Here is an 18,874-nt window from a genome sequence, read left to right as displayed (position 1 = left end):
ACAACCTCCCCCAGAGCACAAGACAGGAACCCCTGATCGTGACCTTCTTCCCCGAATACCATGTCTGTGCGCTGCGAGTGTTAACCGGTAACCATTCAATGTTAAAGAAATATGTGTCTCTTCACTTAACTCTGTATCCAGTCTCCGAGAGCCCTCCTTGCTTTCTCCCACCTCCCTAACCCACCACCAGTGGATTTCATGGGGCCCGTCTTTGATTGTAATGAATAAACCAAGGGGTGAAACTGCCGTTCTACCCAGCATGTTCTCAATCCGCTGAGATTTTTCTTCACGGCCATTGTCGTCAGTTTGGCTCAAAGAAACTCATAAAAATTCTTACAGGTTTGGACCTTTCCTGCGTTGACATCATGGGGCCACTCTGATTGGTCAGGATGGAGGCACAGGCCGGCCTGGGGGTGGGGTGGGGGGAACATTCCCAGTCCCCCTCACCCAGTTCTTCTAACGTTGTTTACTTCTGTCTACAAAGAAGCCTCTTTTTGCGAAATCCTCGAGAAACCTGCAGATCCCCCGTCAGGGGTTCTTTTAAACCTGTAGAGAGTTTTATAAGAATTTGAGTGAAAACTGCTGGCACCGCATTGCGTTCTCAAGTGTCCCTGAGAATGAGGTTAGCGGTTTCTTTTGTGCATTGAGGATTGAGAAGCGCATGCAGGCGAGAGAAAGCAGGGCAGGGTGTGGGGTGCAGGGTAATTAAGGTGGTGTGCTCCCTGTAGGGGTCCGGAGGAAATCGTTGCTTCCCGCATTTCCAAGGTGTGGCAACCTAGACTCCCAAGAACAATGCCCAGGGCTGCTCACACGTTTCAATCACTAAAGAAGTTAAAGGCCTGGGGGTGACTGTGCACCTTGACCGGCCCAGTGATGTAGGTTTATGATCTGATCACCCTGGAAGGTGACTGTCGGTTAGATTTATTGCAGCGCCCCCCTTTCACCCACAGGACACACACATTTCCTTTCAAAGAAGTTGTCCGAGGACTTCACCCAGGAGTACGTATTTCTTGAGCGTCTGATATTCAGGCAGGCCCGGAGGGCGGAGGGCTCCGAGGAAGCTGGATTTTTAGGAAGCTCAGGAGGTAGATAGGAACGGGCCTTAACGAGGTGCGGGGTGGGGGGCGGTGGTGAGCTGGGGGGCGGGCGCAGTGCAGGTCTCGGCAGAGAACCCTCTGAGGAAGTGAAAAGGGCAGCGACTTCCTTCGGTCGGTCGGGCCCGGGCTCAGAGCGAGCTTCTGGGAGCCCGCGGAGCTGGTAAGAATCTCATCCGACGGCGACGACAAGACCCTGAGCGTTATTCCCCGGGCGTGGCCCCATCAGATCATCTCTCATCTGAGAGCCGGCCCCGGGCCGCAGCGCCCGGGTCCCCGGCCATCAGAGGGGGCCGTGTCTGAGGACCTGGAAGGAGGGATGAGGACCAGCGGGTGGCCAAGAGGCGGGCGGCTGTCATCCAGGAGTGGCCTCCCTTCCTCCCTCTAGCCGGCCTCGAGGGGTCGCACCACCCCGTCCTGAGCTCCATGGCATGGGGCGCTCGCTGGCGGCAGGGGCGCGGCCACCGGCTTGCTTTCCCACCTGCCAGTGCTCAGGGAAGGCTGGCGGCCCTGGGGCAGGGAGGGGGCAGAAGCCCCTCTCCAGGGCCCGGAGGCGCTGCACGCGGTGGGGCCCCCGCGGCGGGAGCGGAGCGAGCCCAATTAGGCGGGGGCGGGGAGCTTGGAAGTCGCAGGCCTGCAGCGGGGAGGCGAGCCCACTGCGCCCGCCGAGCTCCTTTAAGGTAACAGGCTGACCCAAAGAGACAGCCGTGCTCGCCGCGGGGCGGGGACACAGAGGACCTCGGAGCGTGCGGCTCCAAAGCCGACCTCACGGGTGGGGGACGCGAGCCGGCTGCCGCGGTGCAGAGAAAAGCCGCCGCCTGGAGCCCGGGCGGAAACCGGACACCCGGGCAGGGGCGGGACCGGGGGCGGGGCGCGACGTTGGGCGTCGCGGGGCGTGTCTGTCAGCCAGGCTCTGCAGCCCGCGTTCGGGGCTTGTCCGTCTGTGGGCGCGTGTCCGTTTGGACGCGTGTCCACGTGAGGGGCGTGCTCTTTACGGGGGCGGATCCGGGGCGTGTCCGGCCCGGGGGCGGAGAACTTCGGGCCGGAGCCTGCAATCGCCTGAACCGCGGGGTGGCAGTGGGGGTCACAGCGCGGCGCGGGCGGGGACCCGGGCGCGTCCGGCGGGCTCCGGTGAGGCGGCGCGCCCTTTGGCGCTCGGGTGCTCTAGGCGCTCCGGGTGGTCGGCGGGCCGAGGGCCGGTGCGTGGGGTCCACTTGGGTCCGGGGCCCGCTCGGAGCGGTGACTCGGGGTCTCGGTCAGTGGAACCCCCTCGTGAGCGGGGCGGACGGCGCTGCTCGTTGGCCTCCAGTCCGGTGCAGAGAAGGCCTTAAGAAACAGTGTCCGTTTTCAGGGACGTGCAAGGCTTGGCCCGGACCCTCTGTGCCCGTGTGCTTTCGAAGCGGAGCCTCTGCGCCCCTGCAGGGTCCCTCCCAGAGGTCTCGGCGCGATGAAGTCTGCAGCAGCTCGCCGCGTCGTCCTGTGCTCCTTCTGCCTGGCCTTCTGCGCCCTTTGCTGCGCGCAGGGGCTCTGGAGGAGGTAGGTGAGCCCTTGCGTGCGCGGTGCGAGTCCCACCGGCTGTCCTCGGCGCTTCCGGGTTCCTGGCGGGCGCAGGGTCCCAGCATCGGAGGGGGCCCTGCCGGGTGGTCGCGGTGTGTCCCTGCTCTGAAATTCTCCCAGAGGTTGTTGGCGCACCTGTAGCTTAGACTGCAGCGCACTGTTAGTGAGAGGGTGCTGGTTTCTCCTTTTAAGTTTCCTGCTCTGCCCCGCGCTTTCCTCAGTGTGAGGGGGGCGCGGGGGAGGCGGTGAATGGGCTGTGTCCTTCAGGATCCTCACTCGACTTAGTACAGGAAACCAAAGCTGGAGTACCAGGTTTGAATTTTTCCTTCTAGTTTTCTTTTAGTAATGATCACACCAATAGAAGGATTTCACGCTTACGCAGGTCTGGGTGAAGGTGGGTTTTAATTTTTTAATGACAGCTTTAACGAAACCATTGCTATTTTAGCATCTATTTCTAAAGGTAATCTTATGTTCCAGTGTTCCCAGAAAGCGTATTTTCTGAAGAGCCACAGGCACTAGCTGATTTTCGCCCTCGGGTGCAGGGTGTCGCTGGAGAGGCGGTGGGTGGGGCAGTGGCCGAGTGGGACCTCTGCGCTGTGTGTGCGGTCTGCTCATCTGCAGCGCGGAGACGGAAACAGCGCCGGCCTTCGCCCCTGTGGGGCGGTTTGGGTTGGTTGGCCATCCTCGAACACGTCACAAGGCTTCGGGTTCCTCCACCCACCACCCCCTAGGGCACTGCGGAGGCAACCGATCAATGTTTCTCTTTCTCTCTGCCTTCTTCTCTCTAAAATCAATACGCATATCATTGGGTGAGGATTAAAAAGAAGTTATATATATGAGCACCTGCCCCTACTGTGCATGTGTGCTAGGAGCAGGGTCAAGGGTCATCAGTCAGTGTCAGCTGAAGACCAAGGCTGGAGTCTCGGCCCCCACAACATACGCCCACCATGCACCCTCCTTGACTGGACAGCGCCCTGACTGGGACAAAGTTGATCCAGATCTGCGAGGGCTGCACAGGTCAGCGGGCGTTTTCCCTGGATGACCCGGGCTGAGAACGCAGTGACTGGCTCTCTCTCCCCCTCTGCTCTGGGGGTCCGCAGCTTCTCCGTGCTGTGGGAGGAAGCTTCTCTACATTCGTGTCCCCTTGGCCTGGACTGGGGCTGGGGACTGTGTTTCAGATGTCTTGATAGTCTCGGTAGTTTCAGTGCAGTCGGTGGCAGTCTGGGCTCCCGGCCGTGACCTGGCCTGCAGGCGTGGTCTCCCCCTGGTGTGAAGTCAGGTTTTGCATCTGGGGCGAAGCTTCCAACACTTCTCCCAGCCCTGATGCTCACGCTGCGGTTCCTGTGGCTTTTCTTCTATACCTAGCCCTTGCTTTATCGTTTCAGACCTAAAACCAAGGTTTCGTAATACTGCCGATCGGCACCTACTCAGCAGTACTCACGCACAAAATCAAAGGTGCCCAGGCCTGGTCCTATTTCACCTGTGAACCCTCTGCTTGAGGACATCCTGTTGCTGCCTCTGTGTGCAGCCTGAGTCCTTTCTGTCTCATCTGTCTGTCCGTCTGCTGAGCCTGGCAAACGGGGCTGGAGCTTCCTGCTGAGAGTACCCGTGGGACACAGCTCTGAAGCCTCACTGGAAAGTCTTAGTATCCAGATGGCACCCAGGGCTGGAAGGGGCACCCTCCGGTCGCAGGGCACCCGTGCTGCAGAGAACAGGGCAGCTGTTCTCAGAATGGGGGTGACAGAAGGACCTCGGGCTGCTTCCATGGTAGCCAAATGAACGAGGCAGTGGGGTTGGCAGGGCCTGTGGGTTTCACCAGGGGACGAGCGGCCCAGGTCTGCCTGTGAGCCTGCTCAGGACTGTGGAGCTGTGTGCCTCTTCCCGCCTTCCCAGTCTCCACTGCCCTTCAGGAGGCCTTCCTGGCTTCCTGGCTGGAATTTCAGCCCCTCTCCGCCCAGCCATGCCTGTCTGCTTCCTTAGTTATATTCACCACTTGTCACCGCAGAACGCCGAGAGTGGGCTTCACTTACTGGGGTGTCGTCTCCCACACGGGCAGGTGAACTTCGAGAGGGCGGGGACTCGGCTATCACTCAGGGCGGTGACTCGCCCCACAGTGGTGCCTGGGGACTCTGTCCCTCTCAGGACGGCTTCCCTGACCACAGAGGTACTTGGGCCACAGCAGGCACTCGGTGCTTCTCAAGGGAGTGAGGGCGTGAATGGGTGGGTGGACCGATTTACCGTGACTTTGAAACTTGGAAAACCAGTTCCTTGTCTTTCACAGGGGCGACCATGAGTGGAAGAAGCTGATTATGGTTCACCACTGGCCTACGACTGTGTGCATGGTGAGTGTTTCCGCCCCGGTGGCCCCTCCATCCAGGGAACCCTGCCCCTGTGGTTTGGGGGAAGTCCCTCCTTGAGGGCCAGGGACGCAGGCTGGGAGGTGCGGGAGCTGTTCCCAGCAGGACACTGCGTCTCTGAGGGCCTGTGACAGGTTCCCAGGGGCCGTGACCCAGTGCCACAGCCTGGGTGGCTCAGACGTCAGGAATGTGTTCTCTCAGTTCTGGAGTCTGACGTCTGAAGCTGAGGTGCTGGCAGGGTTGGCCCCTTCTGGAAGCTTCTGGCGTTGCTGGTGGGACTGGGTGTGCTTGGCTCATGGACACGTCACTCAAGGTCCGTTCTGTGCTCACAGGGGGCCTCCGTTCTGTGTCTCTGTGCCTTGTGAGAGCCCCAGGGATCAGAATCAGGGCCCACCCCACCCGGTCGGCCCCCACCTTCACCCGATGACACCGTGAAGACCCTGTTTCCAATTGAGGTCGCGGTCCCAGGCCCTGGGGGTTAGGCCCTCAGCCTATCTTTGCCCGAGACAGGGCTCAGCTCACTGCAGGGCTGACCCAGCTCCTCCCTCCGTTTCTGCAAGTCTGGTCGGAATGTGTCTGCGGAGACCACAGCCTTCTGGGCTCCGCTCGGCACAGATGCACGCGGCCCCTGGTCCCCCACAGGCCCGTTGTCCAATCTGTGCCCGTGTCTCGTTCTGGGCCCTCTGTCCTTACAGTGTCACTGTGGAGAGGACCCTGTCTGAGATGGAGGGGCTCTGTGTCAGTGTCGGGGGACCCTGCCTCAGCCCACCCCTCCTCTGCGGGCGGGGAGTAAAGCTGCTGACCGTTGCCCAGACCCGAAGTGCCCCCCGTAGTGCCAGGCGATCTCTAGATACAAGGAGAGTGTTTCTGAAGTTCTCTCTCGAGAATCTGAGTTACAAGAGGCCCTTCCCTTAATCACTGAGAGCTGGAAGCAGCCAATAACTGCCTTGTGGCTTGGTCACCCCGCGACACCGGAGCCCTGTGGCTTCTTCCCACTTCCTCCCTGACCGATTTTCCTGTTGACAAATGAAGATGAAATATCACTTGTTACTCCCACCAAATTGTACTCCCGACCCAGAAGTGTTTCTAACAGTGTGCACACGCACTGGACGAGGCTGCTCTGTGCGCAGTTTCGCACACTTCACAAGTATTGTCCTCCCTGCCTCCCCGTGCGGTTTCTCTGCTCTGGGGGCAGGTGCAGGGGAGGGTGCAGCCACCTGTCACCTGTGCCCAGTTTGGTTGGCAGCCTCATCTGGCTCCCAGTCGGTTAAGATGGTGGCGGGAAGGGCCTGTGTGTGCAGAGCTGTGTCCTGGGCCACCTGGGGAACTTCCTCAGGGCGGGAGCAAGGTCTCCGGCGGGCGAGCCAGTTGCGGGACCACGGTGGGTGGGTTCAGGCTGCTGATGGCACCGCACAGAAGTGCCTTCTGCCGTGGGGCTTTGGAAGTGAGATTGCAGCAAATTTTTAACTAGCAAAGTGTTCTTATTAGGGAGTTCTTTTCAATCTGGGTGGCCACGGCAGTCACTCTCGTCTGGGTGCCACCCCAGGCACCTTTCCGCCAAGGGAGGCGGACCTCGCAGGTGCAGGGACAGGCCTGTCCTCCTGTTCAGCATGACCCCTGGGGCACCTGCCAGAGGCCTCCCTGGTGATGGAAGCCAGCTGCCCCGTGGGCCCCGTCACCCCAGAAAGTTTCCCCCAGACACTGGGCATGGAGCCAGCAGGAGACCCAGGCTGGTGCAGGTCCAGCTTTGCTCTTACCCAGCCTGACCCTCCAGGTCTGCGCTGGGGACCCAGGGCCTGGGGCTCTGACCCCGCCTTTGTCACCCTGCTCTCCTGCCTGGTCATTCTGTGGCCTCCGCACAGCAGATAGTTCAGCTCCTTCCCCAGACCCCCTAGTGTCCCGACCAGTCACAGAAGCCCCTGTGCCCCGGCCCTCACCTGGCCCTCGCCTGGCCCTTTCTATTTGTGTATCTCATTTGATAGTGAAAATATATTTCTTGATGGCTGTTTATTTAGGAAAAACTCCATTTTAGCTGAGCAGTTTGGAGGTCCCCGAAAAACAGTACACAGACAGGGTCTTGTGTCTCTCATCACTTGCTCCCGTTCTGGCCTCGGCGTTTCCACAGCTCAGATTCGGTGGTTCCAGTTGTGCTGCCCTGTTTGGACTTGGTGCCGGACAGACGCGGGGCCCGTGGGGGTCGTGAGCCTTGTCCCCAAACACCCATTTACAGTTAAATGACAGGAGACGTATTCACGGACAGCAGTGTTTCCACCAGATTAACTCTATTTCCGAGCAGATAAAAAAGAGCAAAAACTGGCCTTTAATTCTGTCGTTTACACTGAGGATCGGTGTAAACCAACCCGGCTCCGGCCCTGCGCAGTTGCCTGTGAGTGTGTCTCGGGAATGAAACGATCACAAATTAGCACAGGATTTGTTTTGTGTCGGTCCCTCCTGGGTGTCACCGGTGTGTCGGGAGAAAGGAAGGCTGCTGCGTGAGCTTCAGTGAGCAGCGGGCCGACTCTTCTCTGCCCATCTCTTTTCAGGAGGTCGAGAACAACTGCAGAAGCCCCCCGGATTACTGGACGATACACGGACTATGGCAAGCACCCCGCACAGCGAAAGCTCGGCGCTTGGGGGGCTGGCTCGGGGGGACTCTAGCTTGAGTCTGGTCCTAGTGTTTACACTTGAGGTTTTTGTGTACAGTCAGCCGACTTTAGAAGACCCTACAGTTTATTCAGTAGACCAGACCCTCGTTCGAAAATACCTTTCATGTCTCTAACATAATCCTAATTGTGTTATTGGTACTTAGTTCCATTTTGATATGCATTTAAGGATTCTGGGTCTATTTTAGGATTACTGAATTTTAATTTTCTCATTTCTTCTTTGGGGGACAGTAAATTATATTTTAATCATAATTTTTTAGATTTTATTTATTTTTGTTGTTAGAGAGAGGGGAAAGGAGGGAGAGAAACATCGATGTGCGAGAGATAGATTGATTTGGTGCCTACTGGGGGCCTGGCCCACAACCCAGGCATGCGTCCTGACTGGGAATTGAACCGGTGACCTTTTGGTTCTCCGGCCAACAATCAGTCCACTGAGCTGTACCAGCTGGGGCTATATAATCTGTGTTATACACACTTCACAGACACCCAGACTAATTTTTCTGCTTTTGTCCATGTTTTGTCTAGTCTGTTCCTCTGCTCTCTGTGCATGTATTTGGGGTGCTAGGCTGTGCACATTAGTATGCCCCACAACCCGACCTGTCTCATCCCTGGTTGGTTGAGAGCAGGACCCTACTGCTTGCGGCCGGCACAGGCGTGCCTCGGGAACAGAGGTCAGCAGAGAGCAGAGTGGACCAGGGTCTGGGGACCTGGCCTCTAGGCCACCTTCCCCCAGGCTTGTCGGGGACCTGGACACTTTAGTGTGTTGGGCCCTGGGTTTCTGGGGCTGTCTGGTGCCTCTACTGCCCCACCTATGAGAGGCGGTGACAGTGCACAGTGACGCTGCCATCCCCGTGGGGGTGGCTCTTGTTCTAGGCCAGGGACACAACAGGGGTCGGGAGAGTAGATTTGAGGACCTCGGGCCCAGGCTGAAGCTGCAGGTGCCTGAGGCTGGGGTGACGTGCACACGGAGGGCTTGGTGCTGTAAAACGTCCTAGCTGAGTCCTTCTTCACGTTGTCGCCTCCCTTTGAAGGGGTGGCGCTCCTGCCATCCTCACACGCGGTTGTGGAGTGGGGTTTTGCACAGCACAGCTCCCTGAAGGCTGCGACCCCCCAGCTGGAACCCCGCCGACCTGCCTTGGAGCGCCCCCTGCTGGCTGCTGCTGTTAGCATCGGGCCAGCGCCGTCGCCACCTCCTCCTCCCCCTCCTCTGCGGGTCGCGCCTGCGCCTCTCGTGTCCTGCACGTCCCCACTCAGCGTCCCTTCGTCCTCCGTAGACCTCAGTGGGACGTTTTCTCCTGTCCTCGGACCCCATCCCAACCGAGACTGAAACGTCTCTCTTTCGCGTTTAAATCCCCAGGGCTGACAAAGCGGAAGTGTGCAACCGCTCCTGGCACTTCGACCTCGACGAGATTAAGGTACGGACTCCTCGTGATGTCGCTCCTCAGGGTGTCACTCTGGGGCGCCGACTGGTGCCCTGGGGCCAGCTCTTAAAGAGAGGGTCATGACTCTTAAAGAGAGGGTGGCCAGGATCGAACCCCTGGCACCTTGGGACACGTGAGCCCAGACACTAAATGAAATAGGAATGAAGCCTCTCCTCCTCCGCCCGGGAGCAAGCTGTAGGCAGCGGCAGCTGCCGGGCTGCCGGGCTCTCACGTGCCCGCCCAGAGCCCCGCCCTGCTGCTCCCAGAGTCCCTGCTGCCGTTCCATCCCCCCTTCCCTCACCCCCAGCTTGGCAGATGGCAAGCACACCCAAATGGACAGCCGTGGCTCGAGGAAGAGACGGCCACACCTTGGCTATTCTTCGTGGCCTGTGTGGGGCAGATTTCCCCCTGGGCACTGGGAGGGAGTGACCAGTCCTTCTGGTCAGAGGGTCCTGCCAAAGATACCTCACAGGCCGGAGAGAGGTCAGCCGATGCGCTGCCCACGCACACACGCGTGTGCACATCTGTGCAGGGGCTTCCCTCTCCTCCGGGGGATGTGTGACTGGTCATCTGCCAGGGCCACCGGCACCTGGACTTAAGGCCACTAGGGCCCCCTGGCCTCCTGGGGCAGACTCAGAAGGTGCTAACATTATGGGTCCTCCTAGGAATGTGTGGCCCCGAAAGGACAAGGTCGTTAGCTCTAAACCCACCACAGCTCTAGTCCACGGGGATTGTTTTCTCTTCGTCCCACGGGGACCCTCAGCAGCATGGGGCCAGCTTCAGGGGTCATTAGTGTACCCCAAAGCTGGTAACGCACCCTCCTCAGAGGTACTTTCCTCTTCCCAGACCTACTTCGCCTCCCCCCAATGCTTCAGAGACCTTCCTGGTTAAATCAAGTGATCCTAGAGTGGAATTAGAGATGAATTTGTTCAGTGACCGTGTACTGAGCACCTGCTGCTGGCCAGGTCCCGAGCTCAGGGCTGGAGGGGAGGGAGCACCACCAGACGTGGTCCCGGCCCACGTTGCTCGGTGTCATTGGACATGGGTGTCAATGACGCCACCTCAGCCACACAGAACTAAAAGGGTGCCTGGAGAGCGGAGCACCCCAGAGAGGCTCCTCTGAGGAGATGACATTTGAGCTGGAATCTGTAGGTGAAGGGCAAGGAATGCCGAGGACGCAGCATGTTGCCAAGGCCCTGGGTGGAGAGCACAGAGCCTTTGAGTAGCGAAGGAGGGAGCCGGTGTGGCCGGGGCAGGCCGTGGGCCTGGGTGTCAGAGTGCTGGCTCAGCATCGTTTCTCTGACCTCTGACCTCCCCCCGCCGCCCCCAATCCCCATGGGAGGGCACTGGGAGCTGAGGAACCCAGCTGCAATTGCCATTGCCATGCTAGGTGTGATTGCAGAGTGTCCCAGTCAGCATTCGTCCCAAACAAAATGGCCTAGTTTGGGTTGTCTGGTCACTGTCCATCACCCCCCAAGGGCTGGTGGGGGGGGCCCAAATGGTGGAGGTGGAAGCAAGTAGAGATGGAGACAGCAAGGCATCGGGCCTCAGGCCTCCCCCTCCTCTGCTGGGAGAGGAGAGCTTGCTTGTTGCTTGTTTATTTTAATTACTGGGATGTTACTTTTTTTTTTTAATTGGGGAAGGGAAGGAGAGAGGAAGAGAAACGTCAATGTATGGTTGTCTCCCGCGCATCCCCTGCTGGGAACTGGCCTGGTTGCAGGCATGTGCCCTGACTGGGAATCGAACCGCAATTCTTTGGTTTGCAGGCCCGCACTCAACCCACTGAGCCCCACCAGCCAGGGCACTGGATGTTTTGCTTTTTAGGGCAGTTCTAGAAACCCGTAGAAAGGTTGAGTGGCTTGCATTCGTGTGGCACAGTTGTTACAATTAATGGGCCTGCACTGATACTTTGTTACTGACTGAAGTTGATCCTTGACATGGGGGTTCCTCCTTGTGTTGGACAGTCTGTGGGTTTGGGCAAAGGTATGGTGACATCATGCCCCATCACAGTGTCACATGGAGCAGCGTCACTTCCTGAAAGTCTGCTGAGCTCTGTCCATTCACCCCCCACCGACCCCCGACCCCCGACCCCCGCCACCCCGGGTCGCTTTACTGTTCCCGTAGTTTTGCCTCTCCGGGACCGTCGTGGAGTTAGGGCCCCACTGCCCGTTGGGACTGGCTCTTTTTCACTCAGCCACGCGTGCCGAAGGTTCCCCCACGGGAACCTTTTCATGGGTCGGTGGCGCATTTCTTTTTTAAGTGCTGAGTAGTATTACGTTGTCTGGATGGACCACTCACCTAGGGGAGCTTGTGTGTTCAGACGTGCCTGTGGGTGCCCAGGTTTCATGTTTAGATTCCGTGTGGCTCAAACGCTTCATGTGAAATAAGCACGGAATTACAGTAAGTCACTGAGTGTTATTGATGACACAGTTCTCATTGTGCGTTGGTCTATCTAAAGTCTTTGATTATACGTAGGATCTTTTGCAAGAAATGTACATGTACTGGCCTGATGTCCTCCACTCGCCCGCCAATCGCAGCACTTTCTGGTAAGTTCCGTCAACATTCGTCAGCATCATGAGCCTGAGGCACGGTGGGAGCCTTGCCAGGGTGCTCCCGTGGAACTCTGGGACACACAGGTGACAGAGTGCACAACCTGTCCTCCGGGCTGAGGGGCGTGAATGACCTGTAACGCAGAATGCCCCCCCCCCATGCCGTCTGTGGTGCCACCCTCTCCGATGGATAAAAACGGGGGTGGGGAAGGCACTTTGTCAGCACATTTTTAATCTGTTACTTCATTCGTTGCCTGCTTTTGAAGACGTCCTCTGCTGAGGTTAAATGACTTGCGGGTCTCAGAAGCTGCCACTCCAAGTCCGATGGGACAGAGTAGCCGAGGGAGAAACTGGGCTGTGTCTGAAATGCCCGGAACAAGGAGAACATGGTTGGGAAGAAGAGGGTCTTCAGGGGGGGAGGAAAGGGGGCATTTCCGCCGAGGCTCAGGCCTCGGCCGCCCCGTTGACACACCTCTCAGTGGGGCGAAAGCCGGGCTGAGCCGAGGAGGAGTGCTGTCTTTAATTCAAGACAGCTTTTAACGTCGTTGCTTTTGAAGAAGATAAAATTAACATTCTTTTAATTTATATTTTTATTAACTGAAGATAATTCTTCATTTTCTCCACCTCACTCCAGTGTGTCAATTTACAATTCAGATTACAACTGGTCAGATTTTGTCCAAAAGGGTTAACTTAACCTCAGATATTTTTTGAAGCATTTTCAGAAACAGAGTGAATTTTAGAGAAAAGCTTTCGAAAACGAAATGGAATGACCAGGGTGTCTGCGGTCTTGGTCACTTGTGTTTAGTGCAAGGGGCTGGGGCAGGAAGCTGGTTCAGGCCCCGTGGGTCCCGGGTCTGTGGGTTGAAGTCGCCTCTGACGCAGAGGAGAAGCCCGTGAGGCAAGTGGGGAGGTGGGTGGTTGGGGGCTCCACCGGAGGGTTTCGGAGGGATAGTGCCTGAAGGAACAGAAACGGGCAACAGCTGCAGCAGTTACACTGCGCTTCGCAGCCGCTGACGGGTATGGTAACTAAGTATATCAACTGTCCTACCTCCGGTCGTGACAGTGTTCCACGTGGCTTAACAGCGAAATCCACAAACATACAAGGATCTCCTGTGGGCTGCGTCCTTGAAGATTTAATCAACGTGGTGCGGACCAAGTGTGCGCTTACACTGGATAAAGGCAAAGCGATCCCCTTTTCTAGGCTGGATGGTTCGGTTGCGCACTTTAAACCTCTTGTACTGTGACGAAGACAAATGTCACCCACTAGTCAATATTTATGCCCCCCAGAGCTCCCCAGTACAAAAGGACAGGGGTGGGGAATGCCCACACAGCGCTGTCATTCCCGGCTCCCTGTTTGCCACAGGCGGGCCCCAGCTGCCCAGTCACCGTTACTGCAGGGCCGTCTGCCCAGCCCGGCCTTGGCGGGGAGAGGCAGCGGTCAGAAAACCGTGCCGGTTAATGCCAGATAAGAACCGAGCATGCAGAGCAGACGACCTTGGTGCTCCAGGGGCTCGGGATCGTGCCCTAAGTGAGATTAACCCTCTCGGTAAATCAGCCGTGTTGGGATGCGCGCACCACGCACACAACCCTCTGCTCCTGATTCTCATCAGGAAGGGAGCCAGGGCCAGCGTGGCCACGCAGCCTCCCTGGGGAAGGCGTCCCTGGGCCTCAGCGGTTGGTCCCTGAGGCGGCCCAGGGTGTCACAGGTGGCCCCCCCATCTCTGCTCATGTGCCCTGCTTGGCAGTGGGAGAGGAGAGAGGCTGCACGATGGTCACTTCTGATTGGACAACTTCGCGTTAAATGAGAAGTGTCCAGTTCCAAGCGATGTGACCATTCCCTGTGCCACAGAGGAGGACTTTGATGCTTCCTACTGGGTGAGAGAGATACAAGGTTGCCTCTCACACGCCCCCTACTGGGGACCTGGCCCACAGCCCAGGCGTGCGCCCTGACTGGGAACTGAACCGGCCACGGGTTGTAGGCCAGCGCCCAATCCCCTGAGCCACACCGGCCAGCAGCTCCATGCCCTTTTAACTGGGGATGTCCTGCCACCTTCCAGGAAGCATGAGTGGGAGAAGCACGGGACCTGTGTCGCGCAGCTGGAGGCCCTCAACTCCCAGCAGAAGTACTTCAGCAAGGGCCTGGACCTGTACAAGGGGCTCGCCCTGAACAGGTAGGCCCCGTGGCCTGGCGGCTCCGCATAGGCAGCTGCTGTGTGTGGCGACCTCCCTGGCGCCCCCAACCCCTGGGTATGATGTCCCCACCCCTGGGCGAGCCTGGAGCCACTCAGTGAGGGCCTCTGCCCTCCTGCAGTGCCGTGGGTCCTGGACGTGGGCCGTCCTTGTAAGGGGTACCCGTGTCTCCTGCCTCTCCATGTCACTCTGGGTCCTGGCCACGTGGAGTGGACACGAGGCCTTGGGGCTCCTCTCCGGGCGGGGACGTCATCGCGCAGTGTGTCGGCCTAAGGAAAGCGGCACTGACCAGGGCGGGCCTCATCCAGCCTCAGTCTCCAGTGAAAGTGAATTGAGTGCACAGGACAGTTCTCAGACTGGTCGTTGGTGACCTCTGGGTCTTTGCTGCAGTGCCCCCGGAGTAGCGGGGAGGGTGGTGGGCCAGGCCCAAGGCCTTGGGAAGCCCCCAGGCCCTTGGGATCTGGCTAAAGCCTGCCCGGTGCAGAGGCCCTGGGGCAGCGGGACAGGTCTCCAGTCGTGCGCCTCAGAACTCTCAGAAACCATCCCCACGGCTCCCCGCTGGGGGCCGGGTCCAACCTGCCTGTCGGGCCTTAAAGTAAAGACCTCAAACCTTAACGTCCTGCATTTTCCTCCGTATTATAAACCATCACTACAGAGTCTCTCTCAGAGGCAAGCCTGTCAGACGCCATAAGCTAGCAGGTTTTTTTAATTCACGTATAATTTAAAAGTGGCAAACCTGATAAAATGCAGAATATCTTGACCTGACAAGATGGACCGGGGGGTTCGTGCCAAAGGGGGCTGCACGCCATCTCCCCCGCAGTTTCACTCTTCACCAGAGTTTCTGGGGACCCGAGCCCGGAGGCTCCTGCCAGCATGGCCCAGTGGGAGGCGGGGGTGATTTGTCATCGTCTCACTGCCTCACGGAATGGAGCAGAAACAGGCTAACTTTATAACAGTCTCTGTTTCGCGGAACATATTTACGCTATGGTCACTGCCACCTGTCCTAAATGTAGAAATTTGAGAAATGTTGCATTTGGGCACCAACTCTTTGGAGTCTGGCCTTTCTCCTACATGGGCAGACAGCCGGGGCAGGCAGTGGGCCGGTGAGTTTCCTGGGCCCCGAGGACCTTGGCTGGACACCCCACCCCACCCCAACCCGAGAGCTCCAGGGCATTGCAGCCCAGAGACCAGAGCTGACAGAGGCTGGCTCGTCAACGCAGGGTCCCTTTGTCAGAAACCGCAGCTAAAGAGGCCCCCCCTGCTCGGCTGATGCACCATCCCTGCGTCCAGTCTGCATGGCTCCCTCCAGGTGACCCAGAGAGGCATGAGGGGCTTGGGGGGCACTATTAGTGTGAGAATTTCTACTGTGCCTCCACAAGGTAGGCAGTTCATCACACGGCACTGGGGGCTGGTCGCTGGAGCTGGGTCAAACCCTGTGCTGTAGGAAAAGCTTCAAGGCTGCCGGTGTTGGAGGTGGTCACAGCTCTGGCCCCGCGCCGTCTCTGGAGACTAGCCTAGAGCCCCAGGCTGATGAACTGTCTTTTAGAACAGGCGTGGTGACTGGGTGGGGCCGGGCCGCAGTGCTGGGTGCAGGGCCGGCCTCAGCCACTGGCTTGCTGCCCGTGTTAGTGGGAGAAAAAAAAAAGCACTCACTTTAAGAGCATCTTCTTCTCTTCCCGTTCGGGAAGAACGGGAAAGGAAAACGGGCCTTCCTTCTATAGCTAACTTGTCTTCCTCACTTTAAACTCTAGCATGCTCCTGAAGCTGGGGATTCGGCCGTCCGGCAATTACTACCAGGTCAGTCTGCTTTGAACTTCTCGTCAAACCCGTCCCTTCGGACCTGGGGACACCTGGCAGGCTAAAGGGCCAGCCTGGGGTGCCCTCGGCCTTAGCGTGGCCAGACGGTCCTCCTTCCTACGTCACTGCTGCACTTCTAGAAGCCTTGTGTTCAGTTGTGTCTCCCCGTGCGCAGTGAGTGTGTGTGGAAGGCTGCTTACACTGACCATTGGAAGCATGTCCGACTGGGATAGGCAGTTTGGGGAGCATTCGGTTTCATAACATTTTGTTTGAGGATGAAACAGCATTTGTCCCTGTTTTCATGACGACACTATCCTTTTTCATTTTTATGGTAAGACTGTAGGGACTTGAGCATGACCAGATCCCACTGGCAGGTAAGCATGCACAGGAGCGTCACCTTGGCCCACAGCCGCCCTCCGGCCCTCCAGGCACCTGATGAGCTGCCCAGCAGGCAGAGGGTGTGACCACAGGCCCCGAGGCGGTCGCTCTCTGGCCAGTTACTGCGTCGGTCTGTGGCTCTCGTGTTAGAGAAGCCCAGCCGGTTCTCAGACGTGGTTTTGTCCGATCACAGGTGTGGGTGAACGAGGCTGAAAGTCACCAATAGTAGTTCTGTCGTTCGGACACCACGGCTGACAGAGTGTGACAGCCAAGGCCCTTTGGTCTTGCTCTCTGGATCCCTCCCTCCCCCCATGGGGGGTGTGGGGGGCACAGTGACCCTGGGGATGGATAATTGCTGCCCCCTGACCACCCTTCTGGGGAGCCCCAAGAAAGTAAGAATGCTGGGAGTCATCTGGACTCCTGCCCCAGGGATGAGGGGATGTGCCCTGAGCGTTGCCCAGAACTCACCTTCAATTATACCAAAGGCAGCAGTGACCACAAGCTTTTCCGGAGCTCCTATGGGCCTCGGGCACTTAATCTGTTCCAGAGCCGGCAAGGTGACTCAGCAGCAGGTTCCGGCGTGTGAGCATTGGCCGGAGTGACCGTCAGGGCACCATCTGCTTCTGCACCCGCCCCCCAGGCTCTGGGTGCAGCCGGGGGAGCAAGGCAGAGAGCAGGGCGTGTGTGGCTGCGGTCCGGTGGGCGGAGGCCATGGCCTGCCCCGTCTGCTGAGCTAGGACACTGCTGTCAGCCGTGTTCTCGAGGATGTGGGCCAGCGTCACGTCTGACCAGAGAGCTGCTGGGCTTTCTCTGTGGGAGTTTCGTTTCTAATGCGCTTTCCTGATTTCAGATTTCAGATATCAAAGAGGCCCTTGCCAGCTTGTACGGAGTCGTGCCTAAAGTCCAGTGTCTTCCGCCAGAGCAGGTCAGAGTGCTGTTTCGTGGACCTTCCTGTCTTTATCGAGAGGACAAGTTCCCTTTATCTGCGGGAAGCTCTGTGCTGACCACGGAGCTCCCCGGGGCGGAGTTGCTTGTGTGTGTGTGTACATACGTGTGGTGCAGGTGTGTATGCATGAGGTGTGACTATGGGCACACACTACGTGTGTGCTGTGTGCGTGTTGAACTTACCTTGCTTTCTGGCTCCATGCAGACAGGGTCTGCTTTCTCAGGACGCACCCCTCCCCAGGATGCACCCCTCCAGAAGGTCTTGTAGAGGGGGCTGTGCTGCGGTTGAACATTTCTGATTTACTCCGTCCGTGGTCTCAGTGCTTCTGTCCAATTCATAGGCGAGCTGTAGTCTGTTTTGTCAGCTGAAGGAGACGTGAGTCTCTTGGGTTAGCATGCAGTTGGCGGTTTGCCCAGGAAGCCACCCGCCACCCCGGTGTTATGGGGCACGATGTGTGTGCAGCTGTCTTCCCGCCCCTGTAGTTGTGTGAACTTCTGGGACAGCAGTGCCTGGTGGGGACCTGGAGTCCCAGTGGCCCCAGGACCCTGGGCCAGGCCACTGTGGGAGGGAGGGGCTTGTTCTTGGAGTCCACATCCCAGGCAGGAAGACGCCTCTTGTTCAAGTTCAAAGTCATGGCAATCGTGGAGCTGGGATGATGACCCTGGACCCGAATTCTAACCCGACTCTCATCTCGTGTTCAGGATGAGGAGGTGCAGATCCTCGGCCAGATCGAGCTCTGCTTCACCAAGGAGCTGCAGCTGCGCAACTGCACGGAGCCTGGGGAGCCACGAGAGCCGAGGGACGGCAGGGGGCCGCGGGCGGGGGCGCTGCGGGGCCTGGAGGTCTGCGAGGACGGCCCGGTCTTCTACCCCCCGCCCCCCGAGGGCAGGCACTGAGGCCCACACCCGGAAGTGTGCCCGTTCGAAGTGCAGGAGACCGTCACAGAGCACGGGGCAGCCTCGTGTTCTCAGCGGCCGCCATCCAGCCTGTTTCGTTCTGCTCTCACGTCGCGCCTGAGAGTGGAGTTTTGTATGGAATAAAGCCACGTTTTCCCTTTTCCTCCTGTGTGTATCTGTCCCTTTGGGAAACAAGGCAGGCGCCTGGGCCTTTGGCAGATGGCTGGGGCTTCGGAGGCCTCGCCGACATCCCTGAGGGGGGGCTGCCCTTGGGTCATCTGGGCACCTGGGGGCGTCTCCACCTCCCGCCTCAGGGCTAACAAAACAGGCCCCCACCCCCACCGCCCCCCGCCAGCCTCTCCCTCCGTGGGCTGCCTGGGCGCAGGCATGTCCTCCAGGGGCCCACGTACTGGCAGGTGCTCTGAGGGCACCTGCATCTCCCGGGGACCTGGGTGGGTTAGGAAGTGCCAGGCAGCTTCCCGCCCAGGCATGGGGCTTCCCCGAAAACTGGACCTGCAGTTTACACAGGTCCCCTCCTTCCTATCGGAAGGCAGTCTGGGCTGCTGGCCAGTCAGTCCTCAGAAACACTCTGGCCCAGGCTTCCGAGTGCCCTGCCTTTCACTCTGGATAGCGTGGCTTTTCTTACAAATGATGGGACAGCCCAGGCTTGGGTGGGCTGCTGCGTGCACTCCCTGACCCCCGACCCCCGGCCCCCACCCCCACCGTCCTGGGACATCATCTGTGAAGTGAGGACACCTCACGGTCCGGGGCACGAGTGTCCCAGGCTCCACTGAAACCACCCTTAACCTCGTCTCTCCCTGGTCTCTGCCTTTTTGTAATGTTTTTAGCTGTGTGGGTTAAAACATGACCCATCTGTTTGTCAAGGGTATACTGAGAGCTTATTAATTTAAAAAAATTAAAATAGAATTCACTATTTGCCAGGTAGTGTGCTAGGCACTTGAAAATATTTATTTAATCCTTATAACAACCATGTTTCCTTTTTTATAAAAGACATTATTTTTAAAG

The 18,874-nt window shown here is 58.3% G+C and overlaps 1 protein-coding gene across 4 annotated transcripts; it reads left to right on the top strand.

The window, feature by feature from the left end:
- Positions 1–1,184: 1,184 nt before the first annotated feature.
- Positions 1,185–18,010, top strand: RNASET2 (ribonuclease T2). 4 transcript variants are annotated; one of them, XM_037061581.1, is made up of 10 exons: positions 1,185–1,257; positions 2,446–2,630; positions 4,933–4,993; positions 7,552–7,607; positions 9,029–9,086; positions 11,568–11,638; positions 13,699–13,812; positions 15,583–15,628; positions 16,857–16,931; positions 17,654–18,010. In XM_037061581.1, the coding sequence occupies exons 2-10, from the start codon at positions 2,542–2,544 to the stop codon at positions 17,846–17,848; spliced, it is 765 nt and encodes a 254-aa protein (XP_036917476.1). In that variant the 5' UTR covers positions 1,185–1,257; positions 2,446–2,541; the 3' UTR covers positions 17,849–18,010. The 4 variants fall into 4 exon arrangements, with proteins under 4 accessions (XP_036917476.1, XP_036917242.1, XP_036917387.1 ...); XM_037061347.1 differs by lacking the exon at positions 1,185–1,257 and adding an exon at positions 1,647–1,774; XM_037061492.1 differs by lacking the exon at positions 1,185–1,257 and adding an exon at positions 2,120–2,225.
- The last annotated feature ends 864 nt before the right edge of the window (positions 18,011–18,874 follow it).

This window comes from Sturnira hondurensis, unplaced genomic scaffold (genome assembly GCF_014824575.4).
Source record: "Sturnira hondurensis isolate 20B ecotype Veracruz unplaced genomic scaffold, ASM1482457v3 Scaffold0000167, whole genome shotgun sequence".
NCBI classification, from domain to species: domain Eukaryota; kingdom Metazoa; phylum Chordata; class Mammalia; order Chiroptera; family Phyllostomidae; genus Sturnira; species Sturnira hondurensis.
The sequence above is the reverse complement of the archived record's forward strand: the minus strand, read 5'-3'. Positions and strand labels throughout refer to the sequence as shown.

Coding starts and splice junctions, on each gene's coding strand:
- RNASET2 (XM_037061581.1), top strand. CDS start 2,542: ATGAAGTCTGCAGCAGCTCGCCGCGTCGTCCTGTGCTCCTTCTGCCTG. Junction 9,087..11,567: donor TCGACCTCGACGAGATTAAG/GTACGGACTCCT, acceptor GATTATACGTAG/GATCTTTTGCAAGAAATGTA. Junction 15,629..16,856: donor CGTCCGGCAATTACTACCAG/GTCAGTCTGCTT, acceptor TCCTGATTTCAG/ATTTCAGATATCAAAGAGGC.